General features: G+C 37.3%; 2 protein-coding genes and 1 long non-coding RNA gene across 3 annotated transcripts in view; 1 reads left to right on the forward strand and 2 right to left on the reverse strand.

The window, feature by feature from the left end:
- The window catches only part of LOC141343040 (uncharacterized), a 74,873-nt gene that overhangs the window by 2,546 nt on the left and 44,866 nt on the right, over nucleotides 1-27,461 (reverse strand). The gene's annotated exons all lie outside the window — the stretch shown is intronic.
- On the forward strand, nucleotides 8,092-9,243 carry LOC141329800 (uncharacterized). The gene is made up of 5 exons (XR_012355185.1): nucleotides 8,092-8,188; nucleotides 8,270-8,385; nucleotides 8,482-8,547; nucleotides 8,625-8,801; nucleotides 8,887-9,243. It is a non-coding gene; the product is annotated as an uncharacterized lncRNA (long non-coding RNA).
- Nucleotides 17,427-27,197, reverse strand: LOC141341770 (glutathione hydrolase 1 proenzyme-like). Its single transcript, XM_073846429.1, has 11 exons — nucleotides 27,094-27,197; nucleotides 26,861-26,956; nucleotides 26,540-26,729; nucleotides 25,091-25,254; nucleotides 24,860-25,009; nucleotides 24,048-24,184; nucleotides 20,935-21,113; nucleotides 18,761-18,879; nucleotides 18,558-18,673; nucleotides 18,053-18,160; nucleotides 17,427-17,945 (listed from the first exon to the last, which is right to left on the reverse strand). The coding sequence occupies exons 1-11, from the start codon at nucleotides 27,140-27,142 to the stop codon at nucleotides 17,802-17,804; spliced, it is 1,452 nt and encodes a 483-aa protein (XP_073702530.1). The 5' UTR covers nucleotides 27,143-27,197; the 3' UTR covers nucleotides 17,427-17,801.

Consider the following 27,461-nt stretch of genomic DNA (forward strand, 5'->3'; position numbering starts at 1 on the left):
TGAATGAATGAGAAATCAAGAATATAGACCAACCTGATGGTTCTTCAGTGTGTTTGATTCTGCAGGGTTCTGGGTCTCTCATCTTCTCTCTGTTCTCTTTAATAAACTCGGTCTTGGTAGATTTCAGCTCTTCCTGATGCTTTGCTCGTCTGCTCTTCTAAACTGAAGGAATTTTCCAGCATTTATTGGTGAAATGCGGTGTGGGAGGGGCTTAAGTGATGATGTGATTGAAGTGGGAGGAGCTTCACTGATGATGTGGTTGAAGAGAAGCTGATCTAACAAAATAAAAATTATCAATTTGTTTTAAAATTGGTTGATATCAGTATTTACAAAATATAAATAATGCTAATAAACCAGATGAAAGCATAAAACAGAAATAAATCTACAGATTTGTAACCAACAGATAGCCCCAGTCTGTTGACTCCAAAGAAAGGAGCTTTAAGTGTCAATTTACAGATGACATCAGCATAATAAATGAGGTGAAAACAGGAGCTATTGACATGAAATAAAGAGTCTTTTCAGCAGCTCTGTTAATACTGATGAGCCTCAGGCTATCAACTCCCTTTCAAGACATTCCGGACCATCAGCAGATCATCTAAAAGCCTATAAAACTGCACTGTTGAAAGACAATACTGTGACATTGTTATACTTTCACACAATATGCATCAATAAAACATCAGCAATGCAAAAACAAGCACTAATGACACTCATCATCAACTACAGCTAAAAAACTACAGCTGCATAATGTCAATATGAATCTAAATATTGTCTGATTTTATGGTAAACATTCATTTAAATTTAAAGTAATTGGATAATATAGTACCATTTTGTATTTGCAGAAACTGACAACAATCGTAACAGCACTAATAAAGAGCACAAGCAATGTTGTTCCAAGTGTAAGATGTTCCTATGTATCTATATTAACTTTTGTGTACAGAACTTAACTTTAAAATGTCCCACGTGGCTCATTATGGGCTCAGCGTACACACAGAGCACTTCTGAAACACTTTGGAGCTGTCCTGTTCAGGCCTTAAAGTGTAGGTCTGTTAAAGTGTCTGTTATAATCTAAATAAATATTATAAACGAATGGAAATAGACCAATGTAGTGTAGGACCTCAGCCAATGTAGATGTATCAGATGTATCATACATTTCAACTTACATCACAACTGCGACAGATTTACACAGACACTTTCCGAGCCTTCAGGGCACAGAATCTGTCCAGCATGACTTTTGTGACCCTTTGGATATCCGCTCCCCCTCCTCTGACATTCCCACGATTATCTCTGTTGTGTGCTCTTTGTAGAGAGAGGGGGTATCTCTACAGGGAGCACACAGCAGAGAGAATCTTTAAGAGATGGTCAACTTATTAGTATTGCTTTGAGCAACAGTAGCATATGTCTTTTATGTGCTTGATGCATTTGATGTGATTGTTGGAGTTTTAATCTATGCATATGTCGTTAGAAAGGGAAGTTATCAAATGTATTAGCATGGAAGCAATTTTCCCTTTGTTTGATATGGAATGAATGGTCTTGGTGAATGAATTATGGCTGAATTATTTGAGGCCACAGCCAAACAATTATATTCAAAATCAGCATTTCAGCTATATTAATCATTGTGTTTGTTGCATCAACTCGGGGCAAAACCTGGTCCTTTGGTGGTTTAAGCTGGTCCTTTGCTGGTTTATGCTGGTTTAAGCTGGTACTTCGCTGGTTTAAGATGGTCCTTTGCTGGTTTAAGCTGGTCCTTTGGTGGTTAAAGCTGGTCCTTTGGTGGTTTAAGCTGGTTCTTTGCTGGTTTAAGATGGTCCTTTGGTGGTTTAAGCTAGTCCTTTGGTGGTTTAAGCTGGTCTTTTGGTGGTTTAAGCTGGTCTTTTGCTGGTTTAAGTTGGTCCTTTGCTAGTTTAAGCTGGTCCTTCGCTGGTTTAAGATGGTCCTTTGCTGGTTTAAGATGGTCCTTTGCTGGTTTAAGATGGTCCTTTGCTGGTTTAAGCTGTCCCTTCGCTGGTTTAAGATGGTCCTTTGCTGGTTTAAGCTGGTACTTCACTGGTTTAAGATGGTTCTTTGCTGGTTTCTGCTGGTCCTTTGCTGGTTTAAGCTGGTCCTTTTGCTGGTTTATGCGGGTACTTTGCTGGTTTAAGATGGTCCTTTGCTGGTTTATACTGGTCCTTTGCTGGTTTAAGCTGGTCCTTTGGTGGTTTATGCTGGTCCTTTGGTGGTTTAAGCTGGTTCTTTGCTGGTTTAAGCTGGTCCTTTGGTGGTTTAAGCTGGTCCTTTGGTGGTTTAAGCTAGTCCTTTGGTGGTTTAAGATGGTCCTTTGCTGGTTTCTGCTGGTCCTTTGCTGGTTTAAGCTGGTCCTTTTGCTGGTTTATGCGGGTACTTTGCTGGTTTAAGATGGTCCTTTGCTGGTTTAAGATGGACCTTTGCTGGTTTATGCTGGTCCTTTGCTGGTTTAAGCTGGTCCTTTGGTGGTTTAAGATGGTCCTTTGGTGGTTTATGCTGGTCCTTTGGTGGTTTAAGCTGGTCCTTTGGTGGTTAAAGCTGGTCCTTTGGTGGTTAAAGCTGGTCCTTTGGTGGTTTAAGCTGGTTCTTTGCTGGTTTAAGCTGGTCCTTCGGTGGTTTAAGCTGGTCCTTTGGTGGTTTAAGCTAGTCCTTTGGTGGTTTAAGATGGTCCTTTGCTGGTTTATGCTGGTTTAAGATGGTCCTTTGCTGGTTTATTCTGGTTTAAGCTGGTCCTTTGGTGGTTTAAGCTGATCTTTTGGTGGTTTATGCTGGTCCTTTGCTGGTTTAAGCTGGTCCTTTGGTGGTTAAAGCTGGTCCTTTGGTGGTTTAAGCTGGTTCTTTGCTGGTTTAAGCTGGTCCTTTGGTGGTTTAAGCTAGTCCTTTGGTGGTTTAAACTGGTCTTTTGCTGGTTTAAGTTGGTCCTTTGGTGGTTTAAGCTAGTCCTTTGGTGGTTTAAGCTGGTCTTTTGCTGGTTTAAGTTGGTCCTTTGCTGGTTTAAGCTGGTCCTTCGCTGGTTTAAGATGGTCCTTTGCTGGTTTAAGATGGTCCTTTGCTGGTTTAAGCTGGCCCTTCGCTGGTTTAAGATGGTCCTTTGCTGGTTGAAGCTGTCCCTTCGCTTGTTTAAGATGGTCCTTTGCTGGTTTAAGATGGTCCTCTGCTGGTTTAAGCTGGTACTTCACTGGTTTAAGATGGTCCTTTGCTGGTTTAAGCTGGTCTTTTGCTGGTTTAAGTTGGTCCTTTGGTGGTTTAAGCTAGTCCTTTGGTGGTTTAAGCTGGTCTTTTGCTGGTTTAAGTTGGTCCTTTGCTGGTTTAAGCTGGTCCTTCGCTGGTTTAAGATGGTCCTTTGCTGGTTTAAGATGGTCCTTTGCTGGTTTAAGCTGGCCCTTCGCTGGTTTAAGATGGTCCTTTGCTGGTTGAAGCTGTCCCTTCGCTTGTTTAAGATGGTCCTTTGCTGGTTTAAGATGGTCCTCTGCTGGTTTAAGCTGGTACTTCACTGGTTTAAGATGGTCCTTTGCTGGTTTAAGCTGGTCCTTTGCTGGTTTCTGCTGGTCCTTTGCTGGTTTAAGCTGGTCCTTTTGCTGGTTTATGCGGGTACTTTGCTGGTTTAAGATGGTCCTTTGCTGGTTTAAGATGGTCCTTTGCTGGTTTATGCTGGTCCTTTGCTGGTTTATGCTGGTCCTTTGCTGGTTAATGCTAGTTCAAGATGGGCATTTGCTGGTTTATGCCAGTCCTGACCAGCGACATGACCGGCATAAACCAGCAAAGGACCAGAATAAACCAGCTAAAACCAGCATCCCAGCTCCAAAACATACCTAACCAGAATATGCTGTTTGTTTCAGCAGGGAACAGAAAACTAGCTACAAAGTTCTCACATTTGTAACAGTAGAAAAGCATCTTGTGTAAATCATTTTGTCTTTTCGCGTGTAGCGCCTGGTGCAGCCCAGGCATGAAGTAGGCCTAGAAAATAGCAGTAGACATACATTCACACACACCCAATTATTTTTTATAACTGACCTAATTATTCTTGTAAAGACGTAATCAATCTGTCCAGTGGTAAAAATGCACATTCACAGCCAAACAACGTCAGCACAAATTCAAAACATTACTGCTTGTTGCGCATGCTCTCACCTTACTTGTTTCTTCTTCTGTGGCTTTGTTGCACATTAGCAGCACATTAGCAACATATTAGCGCACTGCTGCCTCTCACTGGTGTATTCATGTCATTGGTTCTTTTGTGGCTACTTAAACATTTTAATATAGCATCACTCAAAGCAGCAAGTAAATTGTTTTATTCACATTTAAATGAGCTGTAACTTAATAAAACATAGTAAGCATAAAAGCTAAGTAAAGATAACAAGCATGTAATGGGCACAATACCAGAAAAATACCTAGATACCTATGGGTACAATATGACTCACATGATAAAAAAATGGGTTTTCACAGTCCACACATATAACGGAAAACTATGTTTTAAAATGTATCCACTTTGGAGAGCATTTTTTTAAAGAGCTCAACAAAAACACTATCTCAGTGTGGATGCAAGGCTAAAACGGAGAGAAAAAAAAATACTTTTTTTTTCTAATGAAAATGTATTTGTGTGGACAAGGCCTAAAACATCCAGTTTTGGAAATTTAATTTAACATTGTCCCAAATTTCACTTAAGGAAAACAAAATGGGACACACCAAAAAAATAAAAAGCCCATATCTTATTTAGTGAGTGCCCCTCAAAGTAGCTGTGACTGGGCCACAACTGTGCAAGTCTCCTGTCTGAAAACAAGCCTTACTTGACTTTAATATTTAATCTATTACAATTACATTATTTACATATTTAGTAATATAACTGTTTCAACTTCTGCTCAACCTTTCAGTTAAAACATATCTTGTGCATCATTAGAGTTCATACGATGAGCTCCACAGTGAAATTCTTTCAAGCATCTCATTCAGCCCAAAATAAAACCACAATAGGCTGTGGAAACAAGCAAAATAATTGTCTCCTTCAATGCAAACTCATATTTTCTTTTTTTTCTTAATAGATTAATTTATCTGTTTCACCAACCCGTTCTCATCAATTTGCGTATAAATAACACGACTTTACACTTTCCAATTGCGTGTAATACATACGCCAAAGTCCAATTTCGCGTGCATATGATACGCCAATCCTTCCCATTAACTTCTGTGGAGAGCAGATGCGTACAAATAGCACGCAGCATCTTCTACGGCAGTGACGTCACCTGCGAGGCTCGGTTTGCCCCGTTCACTAGATGCATATTCACCTTTAAACAGGTAAGAAAGGCAACAAATTATCTTTTCTTTTGTAATGAGATCATTATTTTAATTGTTTCGCTGCTTCTGCGTCTCTGTACGTGGGGTCATGTGTTAAAATGGAAGCGTGTGCTTTTAAATTAGAACAGTCGGCTGCTGCGTTAGCACAGCTGCTAATATTAGCCTAAGCTAACTTCTAATTGTTGCTGTTTTGAAATAGATAAATAAATAAAACCGTTTTAATTATATTCACGTGGCTAATGACAGCTTTACAGATCAACCAAACCAGTGTCACGTGATAAGCGCGATCATGTAAAAGTCCGCACATTTACCATAGTTTTACCATAGTAACTGTTGCTTGACCATATTTTGTGTAGCCAATGCACAAGTCACATCGTTTACCATGGTTTTACCTCATTAACCATAGTTTTACTGTGGTATTTGTTGTTAAAGCCCAACATTTACCATGGTTTTACCACTGTAAGCATAGTTTTACTGTGGTATTTGTTGTTAAAGCCCAACATTTACCATGGTTTTACCACTGTAAGCATAGTTTTACTGTGGTATTTGTTGTTAAAGCCCAACATTTACCATGGTTTTACCACTGTAAGCATAGTTTTACTGTGGTATTTGTTTTTAAAGCACAACAACCACAACATTTACCATGGTTTTACAACTGTCAGCATAGTTTTACTGTGGTATTTGTTTTAAAAGCACAACAACCACAACATTTACCATGTTTTTACCACTGTAAGCATAGTTTTACTTGTGGTATTTGTTTTTAAAGCACAACAACCACAACATTTACCATGTTTTTACCACTGTAAGCATAGTTTTACTGTGGTATTTGTTCTTAAAGCACAACAACCACAACATTTACCATGGTTTTACCTCAGTAACCATATTTTTACTGTTGTATTTGTTTTTAAAGCCAACATTTACCATGGTTTTACAACTGTCAGCATAGTTTACTGTGGTATTTGTAGTTAAAGCACAATAACCACAACATTTACCATGGTTTTACCTCAGTAACCATAGTTTTACTGTGGTATTTGTTTTTAAAGCACAATAAACACAACACTTACCGTAGTTTTACCTCAGTGTCCATTTTTTTACTGTGGTATGTTTTTAAAGCACAATAAACACAACACTTACCGTAGTTTTACCTCAATAACCATAGTTTTACTGTGGTATTTGTAGTTGAAGCACAACAACCACAACGTTTACCATGGTTTTACCACTGTAAGCATAGTTTTACCATTAACTGTGATTTTACGGTATACTATTTATAAAGCACAGTAATTACAATGCTTGCCACCTTTTATACTTTTTTTATTATTATTTAATTATATAAATGAATTTTATAATTATTGTGAATTATTGTAAATATTGTAATTTAATATTTTTTCTGTCTTGCAGTTACATCAGATCATTTACTCCAGCAGCTCTTTAAAGAAAACAACTCTTGTAAATGCCATCACTTGTTCCTATTTTTCTGAAATGTAATCAATAATTAATTTACACATAGTTTTGCTCTCTCTCTTTCTGTGGTCCATTATGACATTTTCATAATCTCATAATTTTGACCAATTCTGTCAGAAAGCTGCTAGAATTAACAGGGAACTTCAACTCAAAGCTCCCAGTGCTGATCTTGAAGAAGTTATCAAGGAGTCTGAACAAATCATTCAATGATTCAATCTTTCTCAGTAACGTTGAAGACATTTAGCTAGAACTGATTTGATGTAATGCACACATCCTTATTTAATCTGTTAATGATAACTTTCCTTACAGTCGTTCCTCTTAAATATTTTGGTTCCAGATTATTTTTAGCACATTGTCTCAACATGTATATATTTCTCTTTGTTTCAGCTGAAAGGGAAGACCAAAGGACGCCAGTCATGGGATCTGAATTGGGCCATATTGTGCATTTATGGAAAAGACCAAAGGCAAACATTTCAAAAAGGTATGTCAATGTCAGTCTGAGCATCTTGACTGAACTGTAGCATCTAGCATCTACACCAACAGACGATTACATTCTGTTTAATGTTATACATACTGCACTTACAGTATGCTGTTGTCTGCCATTGTTTTCAATGTGTTTGTTGTTCATCATGTGATCACATCTTTCTTTCTGTCTTGCAGTCATTCTTCATCAGCTCTCCACAATATCAGCCCTTCCAAAAGCTTCCACTCTTTCTCTATCATCTGCTCACAGTACTTTTATTGCCGTCTTCCAGTTTTTGCATGTATACTTATTTTTTCATTTCTCCTCTACAGTCAACACTCACTCCCATCACTAACTTGTCACGTGACAAATCAGATCTTCAGTTAATTTGGCCAAATCAGATCACTTGAAGCTGTTCACATCTAGAGCAAGAACTACAATGATAAGTAATTTTAACCTTTTATTTTTCATACTGAAATAAAATAACATTCTGCTTATTATAAGCGTGTGCTGCAGTGATGTTGTCTTCATATACATGCTCAGACTATTCACAGTATGGTGGATTTTGATTGGCTGTCAATGTTTTTATTTTTCATCATCTGGAAAAATTTGTTCTGGAAGAGATTCCAACCATATTGTTTCTCTGTGTCAAATAGCTGCAGTGTGGACTCATCCTTGGTGTGAAGAGGCCTTTAAACTGCCTACAACTAAATCGTCAGCAGGTAATCATATTTAAAGAATTCATATTAGCTTGCTATTAAAGAAAAAAATTCTAATGCTGCTTTCCTCTCACTCTGTTAAACTTGCAGACAAAATTCTTCAAAATGTTTCTTCCTCTTATTCCTTTACTTCCTCACTTACACATTCTTTTGTGCTCTGTTGTAAGGTAGAAACTGAGAGTTTGCATGATGGTGTTTTCTCAGACTCTGAATCTTATGTGTACAGATGAACTCAGGAGTCTGCAGGGAACTTGAGCTTGAAGTATATAATTATAACTGCTTATTTTGTGTTTAAACAACAATAATTAAACATGGGGTCAATAAATATTTTCTTGTTTTACAGCTGGAGACCAAAAACGCATAGAAAATCAGTCACAGCAAGCCAGTCAAACCAGTCCTGATGAATGAGGAAAGAACATGGTCTTCTTGTGCCCAAATAGAAAAGGCAGATTTCCACTGGTATGTATGTAATCAAGCAATGTAGTTATATGCATTTGATGTTGATCTCTCAAAAGATAACATTATTGTTTTTCACAAACACATCTTTTTTTCGAGCTCCTAGAATTAGCAAATCAACTGTGGCATCATATCTGGAATTTGGGCGGGAAATGACAGAATATGGTGAGCACTGACACCAGCACCTGTAATCACCAACACTATTTCTCTGTTGACTTATTTATTTGTCTGTTTGTTTGAAGGAGGATGAAGCCAGTTGATGAAGAGATTAATTCAACGGCCATCAGGTATCTGCTGTGAAGACGGACAGCTCTACTGTGACCGCTCAGATGTTGCGGCGCAAAAAAGTAAACTTTACAACTGAACAACAAGAGTTGTGGAGGGATTCTTTTGGCCCATACCTCCAACAAGAATCAATGGTAAGTCCAATGCAAAAACTATAAATTCTAATTCTGTATATTGTTTAATGATTTACAACATTCTATACATGTTTTGTCCATCCAGGACATCTAGATCAGGTGGTGTGTGAGGAAAGCACAGAGGACCATCAGAGACTCCAGCCAACTGCATGGATCGCTCTCATTGTTACCATCAGGCAGAAGTTATTGCAGAACCTACACCAGCAGACTGCGAGACAAATTCTTTCCACAGACTGAACTGAACTCGTACCAGTAACACCACACACCACATCATGTACTGCACTCTAACAGTTACACTGTCTGGACTCTGACTCACTGTTATTCTGCACCCTGACATTCTGTTTGCACTAATTCATACCATTCTTATCATTATTTGTATCATTGTTTTCATTTTGTGCTCACTATAGCATACTTTTTCACCATATATTGTTCTCTGCATGTACTGAATCCTTTATATATATATATATATATATATATTTAATATTTTTCATCCATACTGTACTGCTGCAGTTTGCACAAATAATTTCACTTGTACACATGTGATTATGGTATTGTGACAATAAAGTGATTTGAACTGGTCATTTCTTTTGTTCATCACTTGTACTGTAGTGTGCTGGATAACAACTGCAAATTGTTTATGACATGGAAGAAGTTTATGGATAAACAAGTAAGAAGAAGAAAACCAGGAGAGCTCAGATGATGAGCAGGAAACTTAATGTGATTCTATGATGCTCAAGAAATTTGACCCATGACATAACCCATTTTTATTTCTCTTGAATATCATTTGTCTTTATAATCCACTTTAGTTGTCTTTATGATGTATTCTCCAGTAAAGTATTGCACATGATGTTGGAATAAAAAAGTATGGTGAGTATTCTGTATTAGGGATGGTGTTTGGTGAAAACACCATTTAATTTTGTAAACAATACACCTAACTATCATGAGTGTTTTAATTAAGGCATGAACATTTGGTCATATTAAAGACATTCAGTTACCTGAAGGCAAGGCTGAAAGATGAATTAGAAAAGACTGCATGGACCATATTGCTACAGACACTTCATGCACAACTGAGGGTGATGGACCAGGGAAAGATCAATACATAGATGTGAATCTAATCCTGTATTATAAGCAAGATGTGCATGCACGTTACTGATGTTTCACACCAGAGAAAGAATAAATTAGGTGTTTTACATTATGATTGTTTGCATTGCATGAATTGTATCTCCTGGGCAAGGATGAGCTTCAAGCCTGCCAAGCCCAGGTCTCTGGTCCTAAAGAAGGGTAAAGTGTCCGACCGTTTCCGCTTTGCCCTGGGAGAGACCATGATTCCATCTGTGAATGAAAACCAGTCAAGAACCTGGGGAAGATCTTTGATAGCTCCCTGAAGGACTCAGCTGCTGCCATAAAACAAACTAAGTGCAACCTGACCACCTGGCTCACAGCGATTGACAGATCTGGCCTTCCCGGAAAATTCAAAGCCTGGATCTACCAGCATGGAGTCCTGCCAAGAATACTCTGGCCCCTGTTAGTCTACGAGGTACCAACATCAACAGTCGAGGCCCTAGAAATGTCGATAAGCCAGTTCCTCAGGAGATGGCTGGGGCTCCCTCGGTCCTTGAGCAGCATTGCCCTGTATGGCCTTTCCACCAAGATGCATCTTCCTTTGAGTGGACTAACAGTGTCCAAGTGCCACCAGAAGGTGTATTCAAATCCATATGGCTTTTGCACCATAAATACACACTGTCTGTACCTTGTCTTACTGAAAGACACATTGAAAGTGTGTGATAGTACAATGAAGGATCACAATATGTATTGTTTTGTTTTTTTACATTTGTGTCTTCATTTAGCATCATCACTGTATTCTTGTTCCTGATTTAATGAAATCAGTGGAGCCCCTTTCAAATGGGAACTGTCTAATTCTTATACTAAAATAACCATGACTTGCAACTTACATATTGGCAAGTTGCTGAAAAGACAATCTCAAAAATGTGACTCAGCACAGTGTGTTGTCAATGAGGAGAAGAGATTTGTGCACATTTTAACTGCCCTTCCATCTCCAGGGGCCCAGTAGTGCCCTGGAAGAGCAAAATAAAATAACATTTCAAATGGCTTTAAATCAGTGTCTTATTATGATGACAAAGAGAAAACTGGCAGGACAAGTACTTTTGCTATGTTAACTGCATAATGTTTTAAAATGTATATAGAAAGGTGGTATAAAGGTGTTTTAAAAAGTGGTCTAGGTAAAATAGCAAATTTCAGCCTGCCTCTTGAATATGCCATAGATGTTTGCACAATGAACATGTTTAGATAAGCTTTGTTAAAAAAAAGATTGTATTTTGTCCGATTTCATAATTTAACATTCTAAACTACATTACCCAGAAGCCTCTGCCATTCTATCGATGGAACGCGAAAAAAGATGGCGCTGTTATTTGTAGTTTAAAGAAGATATGCTTAGGGTTAGGGTTAGAATCTCTGTAAAGTGGCGATTACTCACAACATAGCAACACTGTATTGTTAACTGAGGGTATTACAGACGTAATAATAATTGCAAAACGGACTTTGCAACATCAAGCGTTTTTTTATTTTTTTATTTAGTTTAAAAGATAGTCCAATTACAGCGAGTTCTACGAGTGCCACGGGAACTTTCAAAGCCAAGGGCATCCCAGCTGAGCAGAGGCACCAAACTTACTTGTCCATATATGGTCATTTATGACAGGATCTTGGGTTCTTGTGGGGAATGGACAGATAATCAGTTGAATGTTCATATAAATCAAAATGTAAAATAAATATATAATAATTAGTTATACATGAAGTATTTTTCTACTATTCAATTTGGTTTTTGTAACATTTACAGCGTATTTATAGTGGTTAAATAAACAGTTAATCATTTCTGTTTCCTGGAAATTGTCCTTCTTAGATCTGCCAGTTTAACTATAGGAATAATAATAATAAATCATGAAATCACACATTTTGTAGTTATTTCCCAATGTTTATTGATATGTCAAACCTTTCCCAGATAAACAGTCATTATGAAAAAAATTAAAAACAAAAACCTGCTGATTATAAAATTGTACAACACTCAAAAATAAAAGAGAATTTGTTTACAGAACATGTTACAAGATGCCAAATAATATTCAAGGCTCCAGCTGAAAATATATTTTCTTCCCTTTAACAAAAAATTAGGCAAAAATTATTAAGAACAATACTTCAATATTTTACAATTATTACCTTATGATATATTTCCTGTTTCCTTTCATCATTGTTTGCTTCTATTGTGACTAAACGCAAGACAAATGAATGATTAATAATCATAATTTTTATAGTAAGTTGTTAGTGGTAGTTATAAATCACTATATATTGACAGGAGTGCCAACAGTAGAGATGGGAGTGAGTAGAGGAGAAATAAAAAAAATATATATAATAATAATAATAATAATAATAAGTAGACACATAAAAACTGGAAGACGGCAGTTAAGTACTGAGAGCAGATGTGCCACATGAGAGAAAGCGATGTGGAAGCTGTTGGAAGGGCTGATATTTCTGGAGAGCTGATGAAGAAGGACTTAGTAGTCTGTGAGAAATCCTGCAAGACAGGAAGAAAGAATTAATCACGATGAACAATTTTTCAAAAACAGATGGCAGACAACAACATACTGTAAGTGCAGCATGTACAACAGTAAACAGAATGTTATCGTCTGTTGGTGTAGATGCTGAAATAGTTATTATCATAGTTCTTGTTCATGGTGTGACCAGCTTTAAGTTTAAGATATCATGTACTGTTAGACAGTGGCAATTTGTAAAAATTCATAAAGAAAGAACAAAATGGACTTAATATAAACTTTATGAAACAAACACTCTGACTACTTTCAATGGCAAAATTAGCATGAGAGTTCAGGCAATGGCCAGTGACAAAAGTACAAGTGAAAGTTGTAGAGTTTTACATAACTAGGCTTGTACAAGATGATATAAATTTGCTGATATGCTGTTAATATTATGAATGAGTTCAACATGACTCTTTGTTGGTTGTTCTTTCTATAATAGGGCTGTCGAGCAAGCTGTGCAAAATGTAACTGCACTACAGTTCAGTCAAGATGCTCAGACTGACATTGACATACCTTTTTGAAATGTTTGCCTTTGGTCTTTTCCATAAATGCACAATATGGCCCAATTCAGATCCCATGACTGGCGTCCTTTGGTCTTCCCTTTCAGCTGAAACAAAGAGAAATATATACATGTTGAGACAATGTGCTAAAAATAATCTGGAACCAAAATATTTAAGAGGAACGACTGTAAGGAAAGTTATCATTAACAGATTAAATAAGGATGTGTGCATTACATCAAATCAGTTCTAGCTAAATGTCTTCAACGTTACTGAGAAAGATTGAATCATTGAATGATTTGTTCAGACTCCTTGATAACTTCTTCAAGATCAGCACTGGGAGCTTTGAGTTGAAGTTCCCTGTTAATTCTAGCAGCTTTCTGACAGAATTGGTCAAAATTATGAGATTATGAAAATGTCATAATGGACCACAGAAAGAGAGAGAGCAAAACTATGTGTAAATTAATTATTGATTACATTTCAGAAAAATAGGAACAAGTGATGGCATTTACAAGAGTTGTTTTCTTTAAAGAGCTGCTGGAGTAAATGATCTGATGTAACTGCAAGACAGAAAAAATATTAAATTACAATATTTACAATAATTCACAATAATTATAAAATTCATTTATATAATTAAATAATAATAAAAAAAGTATAAAAGGTGGCAAGCATTGTAATTACTGTGCTTTATAAATAGTATACCGTAAAATCACAGTTAATGGTAAAACTATGCTTACAGTGGTAAAACCATGGTAAACGTTGTGGTTGTTGTGCTTCAACTACAAATACCACAGTAAAACTATGGTTATTGAGGTAAAACTACGGTAAGTGTTGTGTTTATTGTGCTTTAAAAACATACCACAGTAAAAAAATGGACACTGAGGTAAAACTACGGTAAGTGTTGTGTTTATTGTGCTTTAAAAACAAATACCACAGTAAAACTATGGTTACTGAGGTAAAACCATGGTAAATGTTGTGGTTATTGTGCTTTAACTACAAATACCACAGTAAACTATGCTGACAGTTGTAAAACCATGGTAAATGTTGGCTTTAAAAACAAATACAACAGTAAAAATATGGTTACTGAGGTAAAACCATGGTAAATGTTGTGGTTGTTGTGCTTTAAGAACAAATACCACAGTAAAACTATGCTTACAGTGGTAAAAACATGGTAAATGTTGTGGTTGTTGTGCTTTAAAAACAAATACCACAAGTAAAACTATGCTTACAGTGGTAAAAACATGGTAAATGTTGTGGTTGTTGTGCTTTTAAAACAAATACCACAGTAAAACTATGCTGACAGTTGTAAAACCATGGTAAATGTTGTGGTTGTTGTGCTTTAAAAACAAATACCACAGTAAAACTATGCTTACAGTGGTAAAACCATGGTAAATGTTGGGCTTTAACAACAAATACCACAGTAAAACTATGCTTACAGTGGTAAAACCATGGTAAATGTTGGGCTTTAACAACAAATACCACAGTAAAACTATGCTTACAGTGGTAAAACCATGGTAAATGTTGGGCTTTAACAACAAATACCACAGTAAAACTATGGTTAATGAGGTAAAACCATGGTAAACGATGTGACTTGTGCATTGGCTACACAAAATATGGTCAAGCAACAGTTACTATGGTAAAACTATGGTAAATGTGCGGACTTTTACATGATCGCGCTTATCACGTGACACTGGTTTGGTTGATCTGTAAAGCTGTCATTAGCCACGTGAATATAATTAAAACGGTTTTATTTATTTATCTATTTCAAAACAGCAACAATTAGAAGTTAGCTTAGGCTAATATTAGCAGCTGTGCTAACGCAGCAGCCGACTGTTCTAATTTAAAAGCACACGCTTCCATTTTAACACATGACCCCACGTACAGAGACGCAGAAGCAGCGAAACAATTAAAATAATGATCTCATTACAAAAGAAAAGATAATTTGTTGCCTTTCTTACCTGTTTAAAGGTGAATATGCATCTAGTGAACGGGGCAAACCGAGCCTCGCAGGTGACGTCACTGCCGTAGAAGATGCTGCGTGCTATTTGTACGCATCTGCTCTCCACAGAAGTTAATGGGAAGGATTGGCGTATCATATGCACGCGAAATTGGACTTTGGCGTATGTATTACACGCAATTGGAAAGTGTAAAGTCGTGTTATTTATACGCAAATTGATGAGAACGGGTTGGTGAAACAGACAAGACTTAAAGCTAGTCCCAAACTAAAATAAATGTTTGAGCTGTCTTAACTGACAGGCATTTGATAAAATCTGCTTAAATATCCTAAAAAAATCAACCCCCGGTTTCACAGACAAGGCTTAAGCCTAGTTCTAGACTAAAATGTAAGTCTGAGTTGTTTCAGCTGAAATAAAATTGCAGTTTGATCTTAAAATATATCAGTGCCTTTGTTTTGTCTTCAGATGCACACCAGTAATTTTTTTTTCCAAGCACGTTTATAAAAATTACTTAATTGTCCTAATTGAAATGGCCTAACCCTGGTTTAGCCTTAGCTCTGTCTGTGACTTGTCTCCTGGCTTAACCCTCTGGGGCCTGAGGGTGTTTTGAGGCCCTGAAGAAGTTTGACATGCCCTGACATTTGTTGTTTTTTCAGTATCTTAAAAACATTTTAATGGCTAAAGTCTGATTACATTGTAATCAGCACATATTGGGCTACAATAATATGTAAGCAACATTAATGTACATGGTTGTGTTTTTGAGAAAACTACGTTTATGCGTGGTTAGTGAAAAACTAAAGTTTTGAAGTCACTGAAATAAGGCCATGAAGCACATATAGGACATTTCTTTACAAGACTTTTGATAATTGGATGTCGTAGGCTAGAATTTTATCAACCAAATGATGTGAAAATCATCTCGTTCACTCGACACAAAGACACAATATCGAGCTCCCTCATCTAACCACACAGATGTGCACAGACTTTGTGGCATTTCTGAAAACTTTTTCTGAATTCAGTTCAACAAATAAAACAAGTAAATCTTACCTGATATTAAAGTGTGTGCACTTTAAATATCTGTATTTGTACTGTATTTTTATCTGTATCATCTGAAGTTTGTACAGCGCTCTCAGAGGAAAACAGTTTGAAGAGACTCAAGGAAAGGACAGCAAGATTCATCTGTTGAGCAGGTTTCTGAGCACTAAAAACAACAAAAGCAAAACATCTGTGAGCCTATTCATATTAGGAGCATCTATAATAAATAAATACACACACATACACTACCAGGCAAAGGTTTGGACACACTTCCCTTTACAGGGGAATAACTGGTATATAGTATATAGTCATAGATTCTAGCATTTGTACTAATGTAAAAAAGGACATGTAATATCTGAGAAACTAATAATTATCGTTTAGCACTATATTACTAATAAACGTGATGTAAACATACATTCAGTGTAAGCACACATATTACTTTTACACCCTACTGTTATACAATAAAATAAATAAATAAATAAGTATGATTCTACGGTCATAAACATATCGTCATAAATGCATCTCACAGTCATAATCACATAGTTTTTCTAGAACATTATAAATATCCTGGCATCGTGAGAGATGCAATGCAATCAAACGTACTTCATAATGTTTCATTTGATAAAGTCAGGAATTTTAGTTTGGAATAAGTCTAACTAGTAAAATGTGTACACGTTTTGTCAAAGTAAATAACAGCTAAAGCTAGTAGGAAAATGAAAGTAAGACTTACTCATGTAAATGTCTCCTCCTGCTGGGTTTGCGTTGCATCGCGTCCTTCTTGTGATCGTGGTAAATATAAGTCTTATTCCTCACAGCATATCTTCATTCAGAAACAAACTGTAACCAAGATGAACTTGAAGTCATGTTGCTTTGTTGCGATGATGTGGGAGTTTCCTCGCGTACAGATACTCCGGTCCTTGCCGCGCTTGTGGCACATGGCTAATTTGCATATCTAAAGGATTTTCGCTAGTGGGCGTGATCTCATTAGAGATAATTAGTTGGAACTGGATAGACTAGACATCTCCTTGGTTTCATATAGATTCATTTATCACAGATTATTTGTTTTTGATCAAACTTACTTCGTTTAAAAGCATAAATCTCAAGCTTTCAGTAGATATCACTTTTCTGTTTGTGTGCTGAGTATTCACCGAGTTTGAATGATTTAAGTGACGCATTTCTAAAAGCAGTTCGCGGAGACGGAGAAAACAGAAATCACCCTGTTTGTTTTCTTTATTCTAAATAAAAAAGCACAACTTTCTGCTGTTCTTGTGAGTGTGCACAAATAAAAGTACACACTCTACAGTTTCCAATGATGTATATCTCTAATTTGTATGACTAAAACCGACAGAGCATTTTTAGTGTCTTTTGCGCTAATCTAAAAAAAAATGAGCTCGTATCGCCGGCGATACAGCCGGCCTCAGGGAGTTAAGCTAAACCCTGTCTGTAAAACTAGGTCGGACTGTGACATACTGCATTTTGTTCATTAAATTTTGTATTTCCTGAACAACACTTATAAAGTGTGTTAAAGCTGACAGAATACATTATCGATTTAAACCAACTTTATTGTTATTATTTTTTTCTACAATGCAACCATCAAACTCTTTTCAGTAAAGATTGCAACAGGAATTTGTTGAGTATATATTGAGATTAGCAGATTTCAAAATGAAAGTTATAGCAAAGAATAAGCTAAATATATAAGCAAACAAACAAACAAACAAACAAAAAAAAGCTGGAATATATTTTGTGAAGTTTTTTAAAGTGTGTGATATTGCAATGCAAGATGTTATTTATGAATATCCTTTCACACATTGCCTGCTCAAACAAAAAATCTGGAACTGTCACTAGACAACCGTTTTACATTTGCTGGGTCGAACACATCTGACCAGAGCATCGTGATAATCACAGGAGCAGTGTTCAGTATCCAGCAGGATGGCCATAATTCCTGTGGTCAGATTCAGCACAGATTTTATTCCCCTGTTGTACAACCACCTGGACCGATGTTACTTCAGGATCGTTCTGTATATTATGACCCGTTTCATTCAAGCCATTACTTACTTTCTGCATTCAAAAATACAATACAACCAGAAAAAAATTAGTATAACCATTACTTTTTTTGACTTTGTAAATCTATTTTAGATGACAAACTTTTGTTGCCAGGATCCTACCTGATCCAATCCTTTTTCTACATTTGTCACTTTTATTGGCACCTGAAATCTGGGTTCTTCAACAGCTTTTCGCAAGCCATAGTCAAAGAACAAGTAGTTCAGGATCACCTGAGATGAGAAAGACAGACAAATGCATTAAAAATTACACTAACCTATGTACTATTTATTAAAACACGTCACCTTAGCCACTGGCCTATTCTGAACGAACAAACAATCCCACTAAGAAATTTACATCTTTGTCACACATTGAAAAGATGCCCCATGAGGAGCAAGAATGAAAGTTTTTATGATGTCTCCATGAATGTCAATATCAGACATGCAGAAGACAAAAAAGACATCGTAATAGCTTTCGTTCTGGCTTGTCATGGGACAAAGATGTCGAAAAAGATGTCTTGTGAGCGTAATTTTAGGTAGGATGTTCAAATTAAGAATAATCAACTGTAAATGTGTTGAAGTGTTAAGTTGTAGAGTTGAGAAATACTTAAATTGTTGTGTTTTCTCCTACCTGAGCAGTCGCTGTAGTGATATTTTTCCCGCCTGCACCTCCAACCACCATTTTGACTTGTTTGCTTTCTTTGTCCAATATTATTGTGGGAGACATTGATGAAAGTGGCCTTTTACCTTGTACAAATAGCAGATTACATGTGAACATTTATGTGTACATACATGTACTTGTACTCAATATTGTAAAACAATAAAGCTTTTTACCTGGTTTAATTAAGTTGTTTTTGTTAATTTCATTTAGGACCGAGTTAGGATCACTGAAATCACACATCTGGTCATTAAATATAATGCCTGTTGAGCATGACCTCACCCCAGAGCCAAATCTGTCAGAACACAAAAAAAGGACTGAAAAGAACAACAAAGCAACAGCCGTCATAAATATAGACACTAAACGTACATTAGCATTGTGTTTTTGATATCTATTGTATATTAAAATCTAATCTATATTTTGTCAACTTTTTCCTACAAATATTCCTGAAGGCTATGTCCATTTTGGTAGGAATCAAATCTACTGACAGTTCTTGCTGAAATCTTGCCTTTTTCTGTAAGAGGACAGGGTAACACTTTCGAATACTGTTCCATCATTAATAATTAACATAGGGACAAATGACTAGTAACTACTATTAACTAATAAAAAACTTAATGAATCCGAAAGTAATAGTACTCAGTTAAAAGTGGTGGTTCACCATTAGCTAATCAGTAACTACTATTTTTTTCATATCTCCCTGGGAACCACACCTGGGTCCTACTTGCACCCGTTTGGAGTGGGTCTCGAACCTGGGTCTCTGGCATGGGAGGCGGGTGCACTAACAAAGAAGCTAAAGTCCTACTGCAGCCACTAGCGTCTTTCGAGACAAGGAGGCTAAAGACTGCATCCACTAGCGTCTGCTGCTAATGCACCTCTTGAGATCAGGGGAGTGAGGTTTATTTGCACAGCACCTAGCCTCTGTTACATTCACCCCCCTAAACCTCACTCCCATCCGGTTCAGGGCACCAATGTAACCCCTACACTTGGGTCCTACTTGCAGCCGTTCTGAGTGGGTCTCGAACCCAGGTCTCTTGCATGGGAGGCGGGAGTGCACTAACAAGGAGGCTAAAGACTACAGCCATTAGCGTCTGTGAGATCAGGGGAGTTACACTCACCCCCCTAAACCTCACTCCCATCCGGGTCATGGCACCAATGCATTTATACAGGTTCATAATTAATGTGAATAATTTATAATTAATTCTAAAGTAAAGATCATGGTAACCCACTAGTAAGGACTTAGGTGTTACTAAAGCCATCAGAAGTATTATTATCTAGAACCTTACAAAAAGCTCAATAGTTTTAATGACTTTAGTCATTCTTAGGGAGTTATAATGATCTTCACCCTAAAATACTGAAATAATTAGTAATTCTTTCTGAAGTATTTGGTAATACCCGGGTCATTACTAGTGGGTCAGCATAATCTTCAATTCAAAATTAATAATATATTTTGTATTATTTACATTAATTTTGAAGCTGTATATAGTAGTTCTTAGTAGTTCTGATATGTTATGAAAAAAAGTAGTTACTGATTAGCTAGTAGCAAACAATCATGTTGAGTGCTATTACTTATTAATTCATTAATCAGAGTTTCTTGTTAGTTAATAGTAGTTACTAGAATGGTTATAGTGCATTAGTCATTTGTTCCTGTGTAGTTATAGTTTTTAGGCGCAGCATGTGAACGGCATCTGCTGCCATGCTGGATCCATAGTTATAAACAAACTGCTTCGGTGAGTCGCATAGAAGGTGTCATCGTCTTGCTGCTCCCTCCCCGTTCTGTGATTGGTTCCCTATCTGAGGTGAAAATTTGGTCCATGGACTCCAGGCTGCCTAGCAGCGTAAATAAAATCACGCTGCACGCAAGGCAACATGGGGAAACCCAGGCTAGTGTAGTTATTAACTTATGACGGAACAGTATTGTAAAGTGTTATCAAGGACGTTAATTCAGATTTTTGAGTGAAAGACTTCCTCTAACTTTCTTGCTTGTCATTAAATAAAAATGGGAGCACTGCATGAACACAGACATTGAAGTGTAGTAACACAAAAATGCCAACTTCCAACATGTCTGATACTATTAGAGCCATTGATAGAGTTCAGCCTTTTGACTCACTTTTCCCCTGCTTAGAAACAGCCACGCATTGCCATTACTCTGATTAGCAAGTAATTATGCAAGTTAGTCTACTAAACTGGCTGCTAAAAAACAAATCTAAGTCTGTTGCACTATTGTTTTGGATGTAAATATTGTTGTTATCAGTGCAAATAGAGGAGGATCTCTCAATAACTGAATCTGGGTTTGTTAGATCAAGACCAGGATCAAGTAAGACTGATCTGTTTGTCTTTATATTTTTTTTACTCGTTATTAATGCTGCTGGTGACGGCCACTGCACTCCCATCTTCAGCAATGACTGACAGGTGAGATGTACCGTGGTCGTTACATGTGTTCACATCATCTCTGTCTTTCTTGGTGATGTTATCTTTAATCATACTCCTGATGTAGTCTGCAAAGTGATCTGAGGTCATATTTTTGACAATCTGTGAAACGAGGAAAAAAGAAAAACAAGATTATAGGAATAGTGAAAGACTTTGAAAAAGTTTATTTATCATAAGTTAGCCCTGTTAGATCAAATGAAGCAAAAGTGAAGGCAATTTAGAAATTCTGTATTTGAGATGTAAAACTCAAAACCATGATGACATGTGAGATTCATGATATGCTCTGACTCAACTGCTTAAGAGCGGCTACAGGAGCTTTGGTGATGACATAGCTATTTCACAAATGCCCAGATTCACCGCATGACAATGATCATATAACGCCACACCAGCAGAGGGAGCCCTTGCCCAGTACTGACAGTTACCACTCCCTCTGCTTCCTCTATGGTGACTTCCTGTTTGACAGCCATGTCAAGAGGGCCAAACAAGCCTTTGCAAAATATTTTTTTGCTGTTGTGGACTCAACCAAGTGTTTTTCCCAAGTCAAGTCTAAAAAACACAAGCCATAGAAGAAGTTGAAGAAGTAGAAGACGAACAAAAAAAGTTGAAGAAGCAGAAGTCATAGAAGAAGAGGAAGATTTTTTTTTAATAAAAATCAAAGAAGCTGGAGCCATAGAAGAAGTCAATGAAGCAGAAGTCAAAGTAGAAGTCAAAGAAGCAGAATCCATAGAAGTCAAAGAAGTAGAGGACAAACAAAAAAGTTGAAGTAGGAGAAGCCATAGAAGAAGTTAAAGAAGTAGAAGACAAAGTAGAAGTTGAAGAAAAAAATAGAAGAAGCAGAAGGCATAGAAGTTGAAGAAGTGGAAGCTGAAGAAGCAGAAGTCATAGGAGTCGAAGTTGAAGTCGAAGTTAAAGTCGAAAAAGCAGAAGCCATAGAAGTCGAAGAAAAATAATAATAATAATAAAAATTTAAAGAAGCTGGAGCCATAGAAGAAGTCAAAGAAGTACAAGTTAAAGAAAAAGTCGAAGAAGCAGAAGCCATAGACAAAGTCAAAGAAAAAAAAACGAAGAAGCAGAAGCCATAGAAGTCAAAATAGTAGAAACATTGCCTTGTTTTATTGTAGTCATTGCCATCATTATTGTCCTGTTCCATTGCCATTGTTTTTGCCTTGTTTCATTGTCTTGTTAAGTTTGTTACTTTGTACTGCCCTCTTGCCCTTTCTTTGTCCTTGGACTGTTTCCCTGTTTATTGATTGTTACGCTCCATGCCTTGACCCTCGCCCGTGTTTTGGATTATGTTTTTGTCTTGCCCTTGGATATTACTGTATGCTGGTATTTTGACCCTGCCTGTCTTGACCACAATCTGTATAATAAAGACTGCAATTTGATCTATTAATGCTGTCATGTCGAGCCCAGTTACAGATCACGTGTGTTTCGGTTTTATTCTAACATCCTCAATTCCAATAATGCTCACAAACCTTTGTTATTAGAACAATAGTTTTTTTTTTTCTGTAGTCGCAATGATTTATCAAGTTATATCGAGAAATAATTTTATTAATAATTAATAATTTTATTTCTATTTAAATAGTATATGTTGAACTTTATTCTTAAACAGGTAACACTGTATGAAGCCGTATAAAAAAGTATTTATGTTGCTCCTAAAAACGTTTCTGAAACATCTATGTAACCATATGAGCCAGCTAACCAATTTAACCAATTAATTGGGTCAACTGGATCCAGGAACAATTCCTGTAACACTCAATGTACTTGTTACATCATAAGTCACCCTGTTCCAGTCTGTATCATGTCCAGACAATGGATCAGGACCTAGAGATGACCCTACATCCCTGAATGTCAGCAGAGACCATATCAACTAGATGAGCCCCAGAGACAGATCCCCAGTGAGGACCATGTCAGTGTGGCACAAGACCACGGGAACCAGATGAGTCCTCTGCACAATCTAACTTTGCTGCAGACAGGAACAAACTGCTGGTTTTGTCTGGTCAGAGGAGAAGTGGCCCCCGACTGAGCCTGGTTTCTCCCAAGGTTTTTTTCTTCATTTTCTGTCACAGATGGAGTTTTGGTTCTTTGCCGCTGTCGCCTATGGCTTGCTTAGTTGTGAACACTTAATTTCCAGCTATATCATAAACATCACGCCCCTCAGCTCAGTGGCAAGTGCTCTGGTGTTGTATTGTAAACGTTGACGTCATCCATATTGCTTATCAATTTGAGCTCGAATGAAACCCACAGAATATTAGTGAAGTGGATAGCACAGAATCTGCACAAGCACATGGCTCTTACAGGATGCTTCAGAATGTGTTTTTGTTTGTTGTTGTCTCATACTTTTAGATACTCTGTTATTAGAGGACAAGCCAAGGGCCTGAAGCCTGTCGTGCTGTGAGTTTGAGTCCTGCGTTATACAGCTTTATAAAACTGTGTGTAATGTTGTGTTGTTTTGATATGTTTAGTATCCAGATCAGCATTGTACAAATCTATATTGCTCCTGGATTGAATATAAATGTTTTTTCCATGTTGGGTTCATTTTTATTTGAACTTCTGTTTATTTTTAGTTCATTCTCAATAAACTGTCCGTTTTCATGTTCATTCAATTTCTTCCGGTTTTGTTCTTCTTGCTCTGCACTGCGCTCAGCCCTTGGGGGGCTTGGCCCTGTAATCATTGCTTGCAGCTATATAGTGAAAATGCTATTGTATATGTTAGCTTTTAACATACGGTTTGATCCTGAATAAATAATAGTTTTGACGGCATAGAAACAGCTCTTCCTCTTCTCTAAAGCAGCACAACATGCCCCCCTCCCCCCCTTTGTTGTGGGTTTATGTACATTTCTGAGTTTGTGATGTCATCAATCCGGCAAGTAGCTTATTGTAGTCCTTACCAGGCATAACTGTAGATTTGCACTGAAGTTTCAGCTTTGTAAATTTGCAGATATTGTTTATGCTCAAACAGCAACATTACACAGTAGCTAAAGTAAAAGTGAAATCCCAATCAAAACCCAAGGAATACAGCAGATTTGGTCTCACCTCAGTGACGTTTCCATAATGTGGGTCTCCGAGTTTACTCTTTTCGGCATTGGCAAGGCGGAAGGCCTCTATCATACGATGATAGGTCAAAGTCTTAATCTCTGTTGTGGACACACTGCTTCTTGAGAGGTTGTAACCTGAAATTTTTAATTGAAATGAACCTTAGACAACTGTAAATATTTAAAACACTTTCATGCATAATTATGCTGGTCTTTAAATGAGTTAAAGTTCAAACTCTTAAATTCACCCTGTATCTGTTGTCTGAGACATTACTAAAGCTATGCTGCACTGTATAAGTCTTTTGGTTCGTTTATGACGGTTGCTTTTCAGACTGTATATCGTCCAAGACAACACTTGTGCTTCATTAGGTTCCTCATATGGTTGGTGTTGTGCTGAATTTTAACTGCCAGCCAGATTATTACTAACTCTGATCCTAGCCTCATCAAGTCCTAACTCCAACCATACTGGGAAATAATGGGGGTAACAATTGGGCAGCATCCAATTTTACAGCACTATACCTGTTAATAATGAGAGCTGCCAGCAAGAATCATTCACAATATTGTGAACAGCTAAACAGCTAACACTGTGATACACTTAAGAACTGGGAGGTTAGCGGCTCAATAGATTAAAAAAAAAAAAGCTCTTGTGCTATTTTCCCTATAATTTTTATGCCCTTGGCAACTGCCTACAGTATGCCACAGTCCAGTCTTGAATGAACTCTGTCTGAACGTAAACTTATTATGGACTTAAATATAGTACTGACAACCATATTCTGTTGCTGTGTAAACATAGCCAAAGACACATTTACTGACCTTTGAGTATGTTGAATATCAGAGCAAGCACAGGCCCACCGAATGGAGCATCAGGAACATAAAATGTGTAATTCCCCGCAGTGAAGTTTAATGCATACTCGTTCTGCTCTGCCTTATAATTCATTAGGTCCTCACGTGTTATAATCCCTCCTGTGTTAAGAAAAAACAACGTTTTAGACAGTTTTTTATTCGCCTAAATATGAATAGATTCAAATTTAAACATAAATGAACCTTGTTGCTTGATATCGTCCACTATTATCTCAGTCAGTGGCCCATTGTAAAAGACATCTGCTCCTCCTTCTGCTATCTTCTCATAAGTGTCAGCCAGTTTGAATAATACAATTGTGTCATTTTCCTTCAAGATGGAAAGTTTGCTTGAGTCGCAAAAAACTTCACTGGAAATAAGAGAGAGAAGAGTAGAAGCAAGATGATGTTATTAAATCTAAAACAATGATGGGGAAGCTGGTGTAAAGAGAGACATATGAAGACTTAAGATGCAAAAACTGAGCATGCTTTTTTTGTTTGTCAGTTTGTTTGTTTGATTGTTTGTTTGTTTATTTGTTTGTTTGTTTAATGGCAATAAAACATCAGTTATTGAAAAGCCTTATTTATATAAAATAATAATAATAATGCACTGGTATTCAGCTATTAATACCATGGAGCAGCTTCCATGGTGGATAGAGCTTGCTTTAGTTTGGCTCTTGACCCTTGACTTTTTAACATTAGCTTTTCTTGGTTGCTTCTGTTATGACAGTACATTTGTTATGGCAGAAAATGCAAGAGAAACTGATCAGATTATGTTGGTAAACAGGGGATTCATAAACAGAATCCCCTATGTATATGCGGATGCTACTCCTGAAACTTGCAGCAGGTATGCCATATTGGTCCTAGCAACAAGAAAACAAAACTTGTACTCAAATTCTGAATGCACTCTAATGTTACATAGCCAAGAAAGCGTGCAAAGTGTGCTATATTCTGCTATAATCAATTAATCTCTCTCTATGTGGCACAATTATTTTCTTAGTTACATCCTGTCTACACTTTATTTATTATGAGAGGAACGGTTCTGTGAGTATTTAAGACATACTGCTGCTGCACAAATAGCAAAAAATCACCCATAGCAGATATATACAGGTGGAGCTGGGGAAGGTGGAGGGTTTCAGAGGAACTCTGAAAGTGCGCTGCAAAATGCCCAAGTGAATGCTACCAGCCATTTAAATGTAAGGCTGCAAGCTCATTGGTGGACCAATCAGCTTGTGCCAAGTCATATAACTCTGTGACATAATTAATTACTTTAACGACTTGTCAGTCTGCGCCATCTGGAGTTTCATGGCAGAACTAGGTATTTTCGGTTCCTTGCTCAAGCGACTCAGTCGTGGTATTGAGGTTGGAGAGAGCGCTGATCATTCACTCCCCCCACCTACAATTCCTGCCAGACCTCAGTCTCGAACCTGCAACCTTCAGGTTACAAGTCAGACTCTCTAACCATTAGGCCACAACTGCCCCTATTTAGCAGTGTTTGCATCTGAAGTCTTTACATAATATTATAAAAGTGTTCGTATACTTGTTCTGTTCATATGTGGCCAATACAGCTGCCACTGAGAAAGCATGTTTTAATTATTATTATTTTTTTTTTAATTAGTCTACTTTTCCATTGGTTAACAAATGACATATTCTTACCACAATGCTGTATCATTCAGAATTTTGCTTTTTTCATCACTGATGGCTTTAGCCAAAGCCTTGCCAATCCGAAAACCTTTTTTTGCCAGATTTATACTAGGCTCAAACAGCTCCCTCCATTGCAGTCTCCCATACTTTTGGTGTGCCATCTCATAACCTCGAAGTTCCCCTGGTACAGCTATAGACAATCCTGTCAATCATTACAAAGCAGAGGAGTGGTCTAGTCATTCAAGAGCCAATCTGGCAAGAAATCATCAGAGGGATTGCTTTGCTGTTTTCCAGGAGGCTGGATTGGGGATATGGACATTTATTGTGATCTACCTGGTTTTTCTTTTGTGGTGTTTAGTAGGTGTTTATCAGACATGTTCTTAAAAGCACTTGGAGCAGTTTCCCTGGCATTAATTGTCTCCACCTTTCCTGAGGGTGAAGGAATGAGACATTTCATTTAACAGAAAAAAGTTGTCTGTCCAGGCAGCCAATGGGTTGTGGTGATTTGGCCAGGTAATGAAGATCATAACATACAGATCAACAACAATATATATAAGCCCACATACCTGTTGATGGATTGTATATAGTGAAAACCACTCCTCCTCCGATGCCCATACTGTGAGGATTAATCACACTCAAACACAGCAGCGCAGCAATAGCGGCATCAACTGCTGAACCATTACCCTGTAGTATGTCCCTGCAAGTCAAAGAGCTTAAAGTTACGTGAAGATTTCAAGTGACTCCATAATAGTCATGTAGACTCTAGGTTACTTATGCAAGAAGTCCCAACCAGAAACATAGGCTACATGTAGCTTTTTGTAACCATACCTCCCAATTTTAGAGCAATTCTCAGAATCTGTTGCCACAGCTGCTTTAGCATAGCAATTACCACTGGGTCTCTCAGTGTGTGTTAGAGAGAGTCTCAGAATGAGTA

This window comes from Garra rufa, chromosome 1 (assembly GCF_049309525.1).
Source record: "Garra rufa chromosome 1, GarRuf1.0, whole genome shotgun sequence".
Lineage (NCBI taxonomy): Eukaryota > Metazoa > Chordata > Actinopteri > Cypriniformes > Cyprinidae > Garra > Garra rufa.

Coding starts and splice junctions, on each gene's coding strand:
- LOC141341770 (XM_073846429.1), bottom strand. CDS start 27,142: ATGGGCATCGGAGGAGGAGTGGTTTTCACTATATACAATCCATCAACA. Junction 18,880..20,934: donor ACCAGCAGCATTAATAACGA/GTAAAAAAAATA, acceptor GTGTTCTGACAG/ATTTGGCTCTGGGGTGAGGT. Junction 17,946..18,052: donor TAGAAAAAGGATTGGATCAG/GTAGGATCCTGG, acceptor TTTTGAATGCAG/AAAGTAAGTAATGGCTTGAA.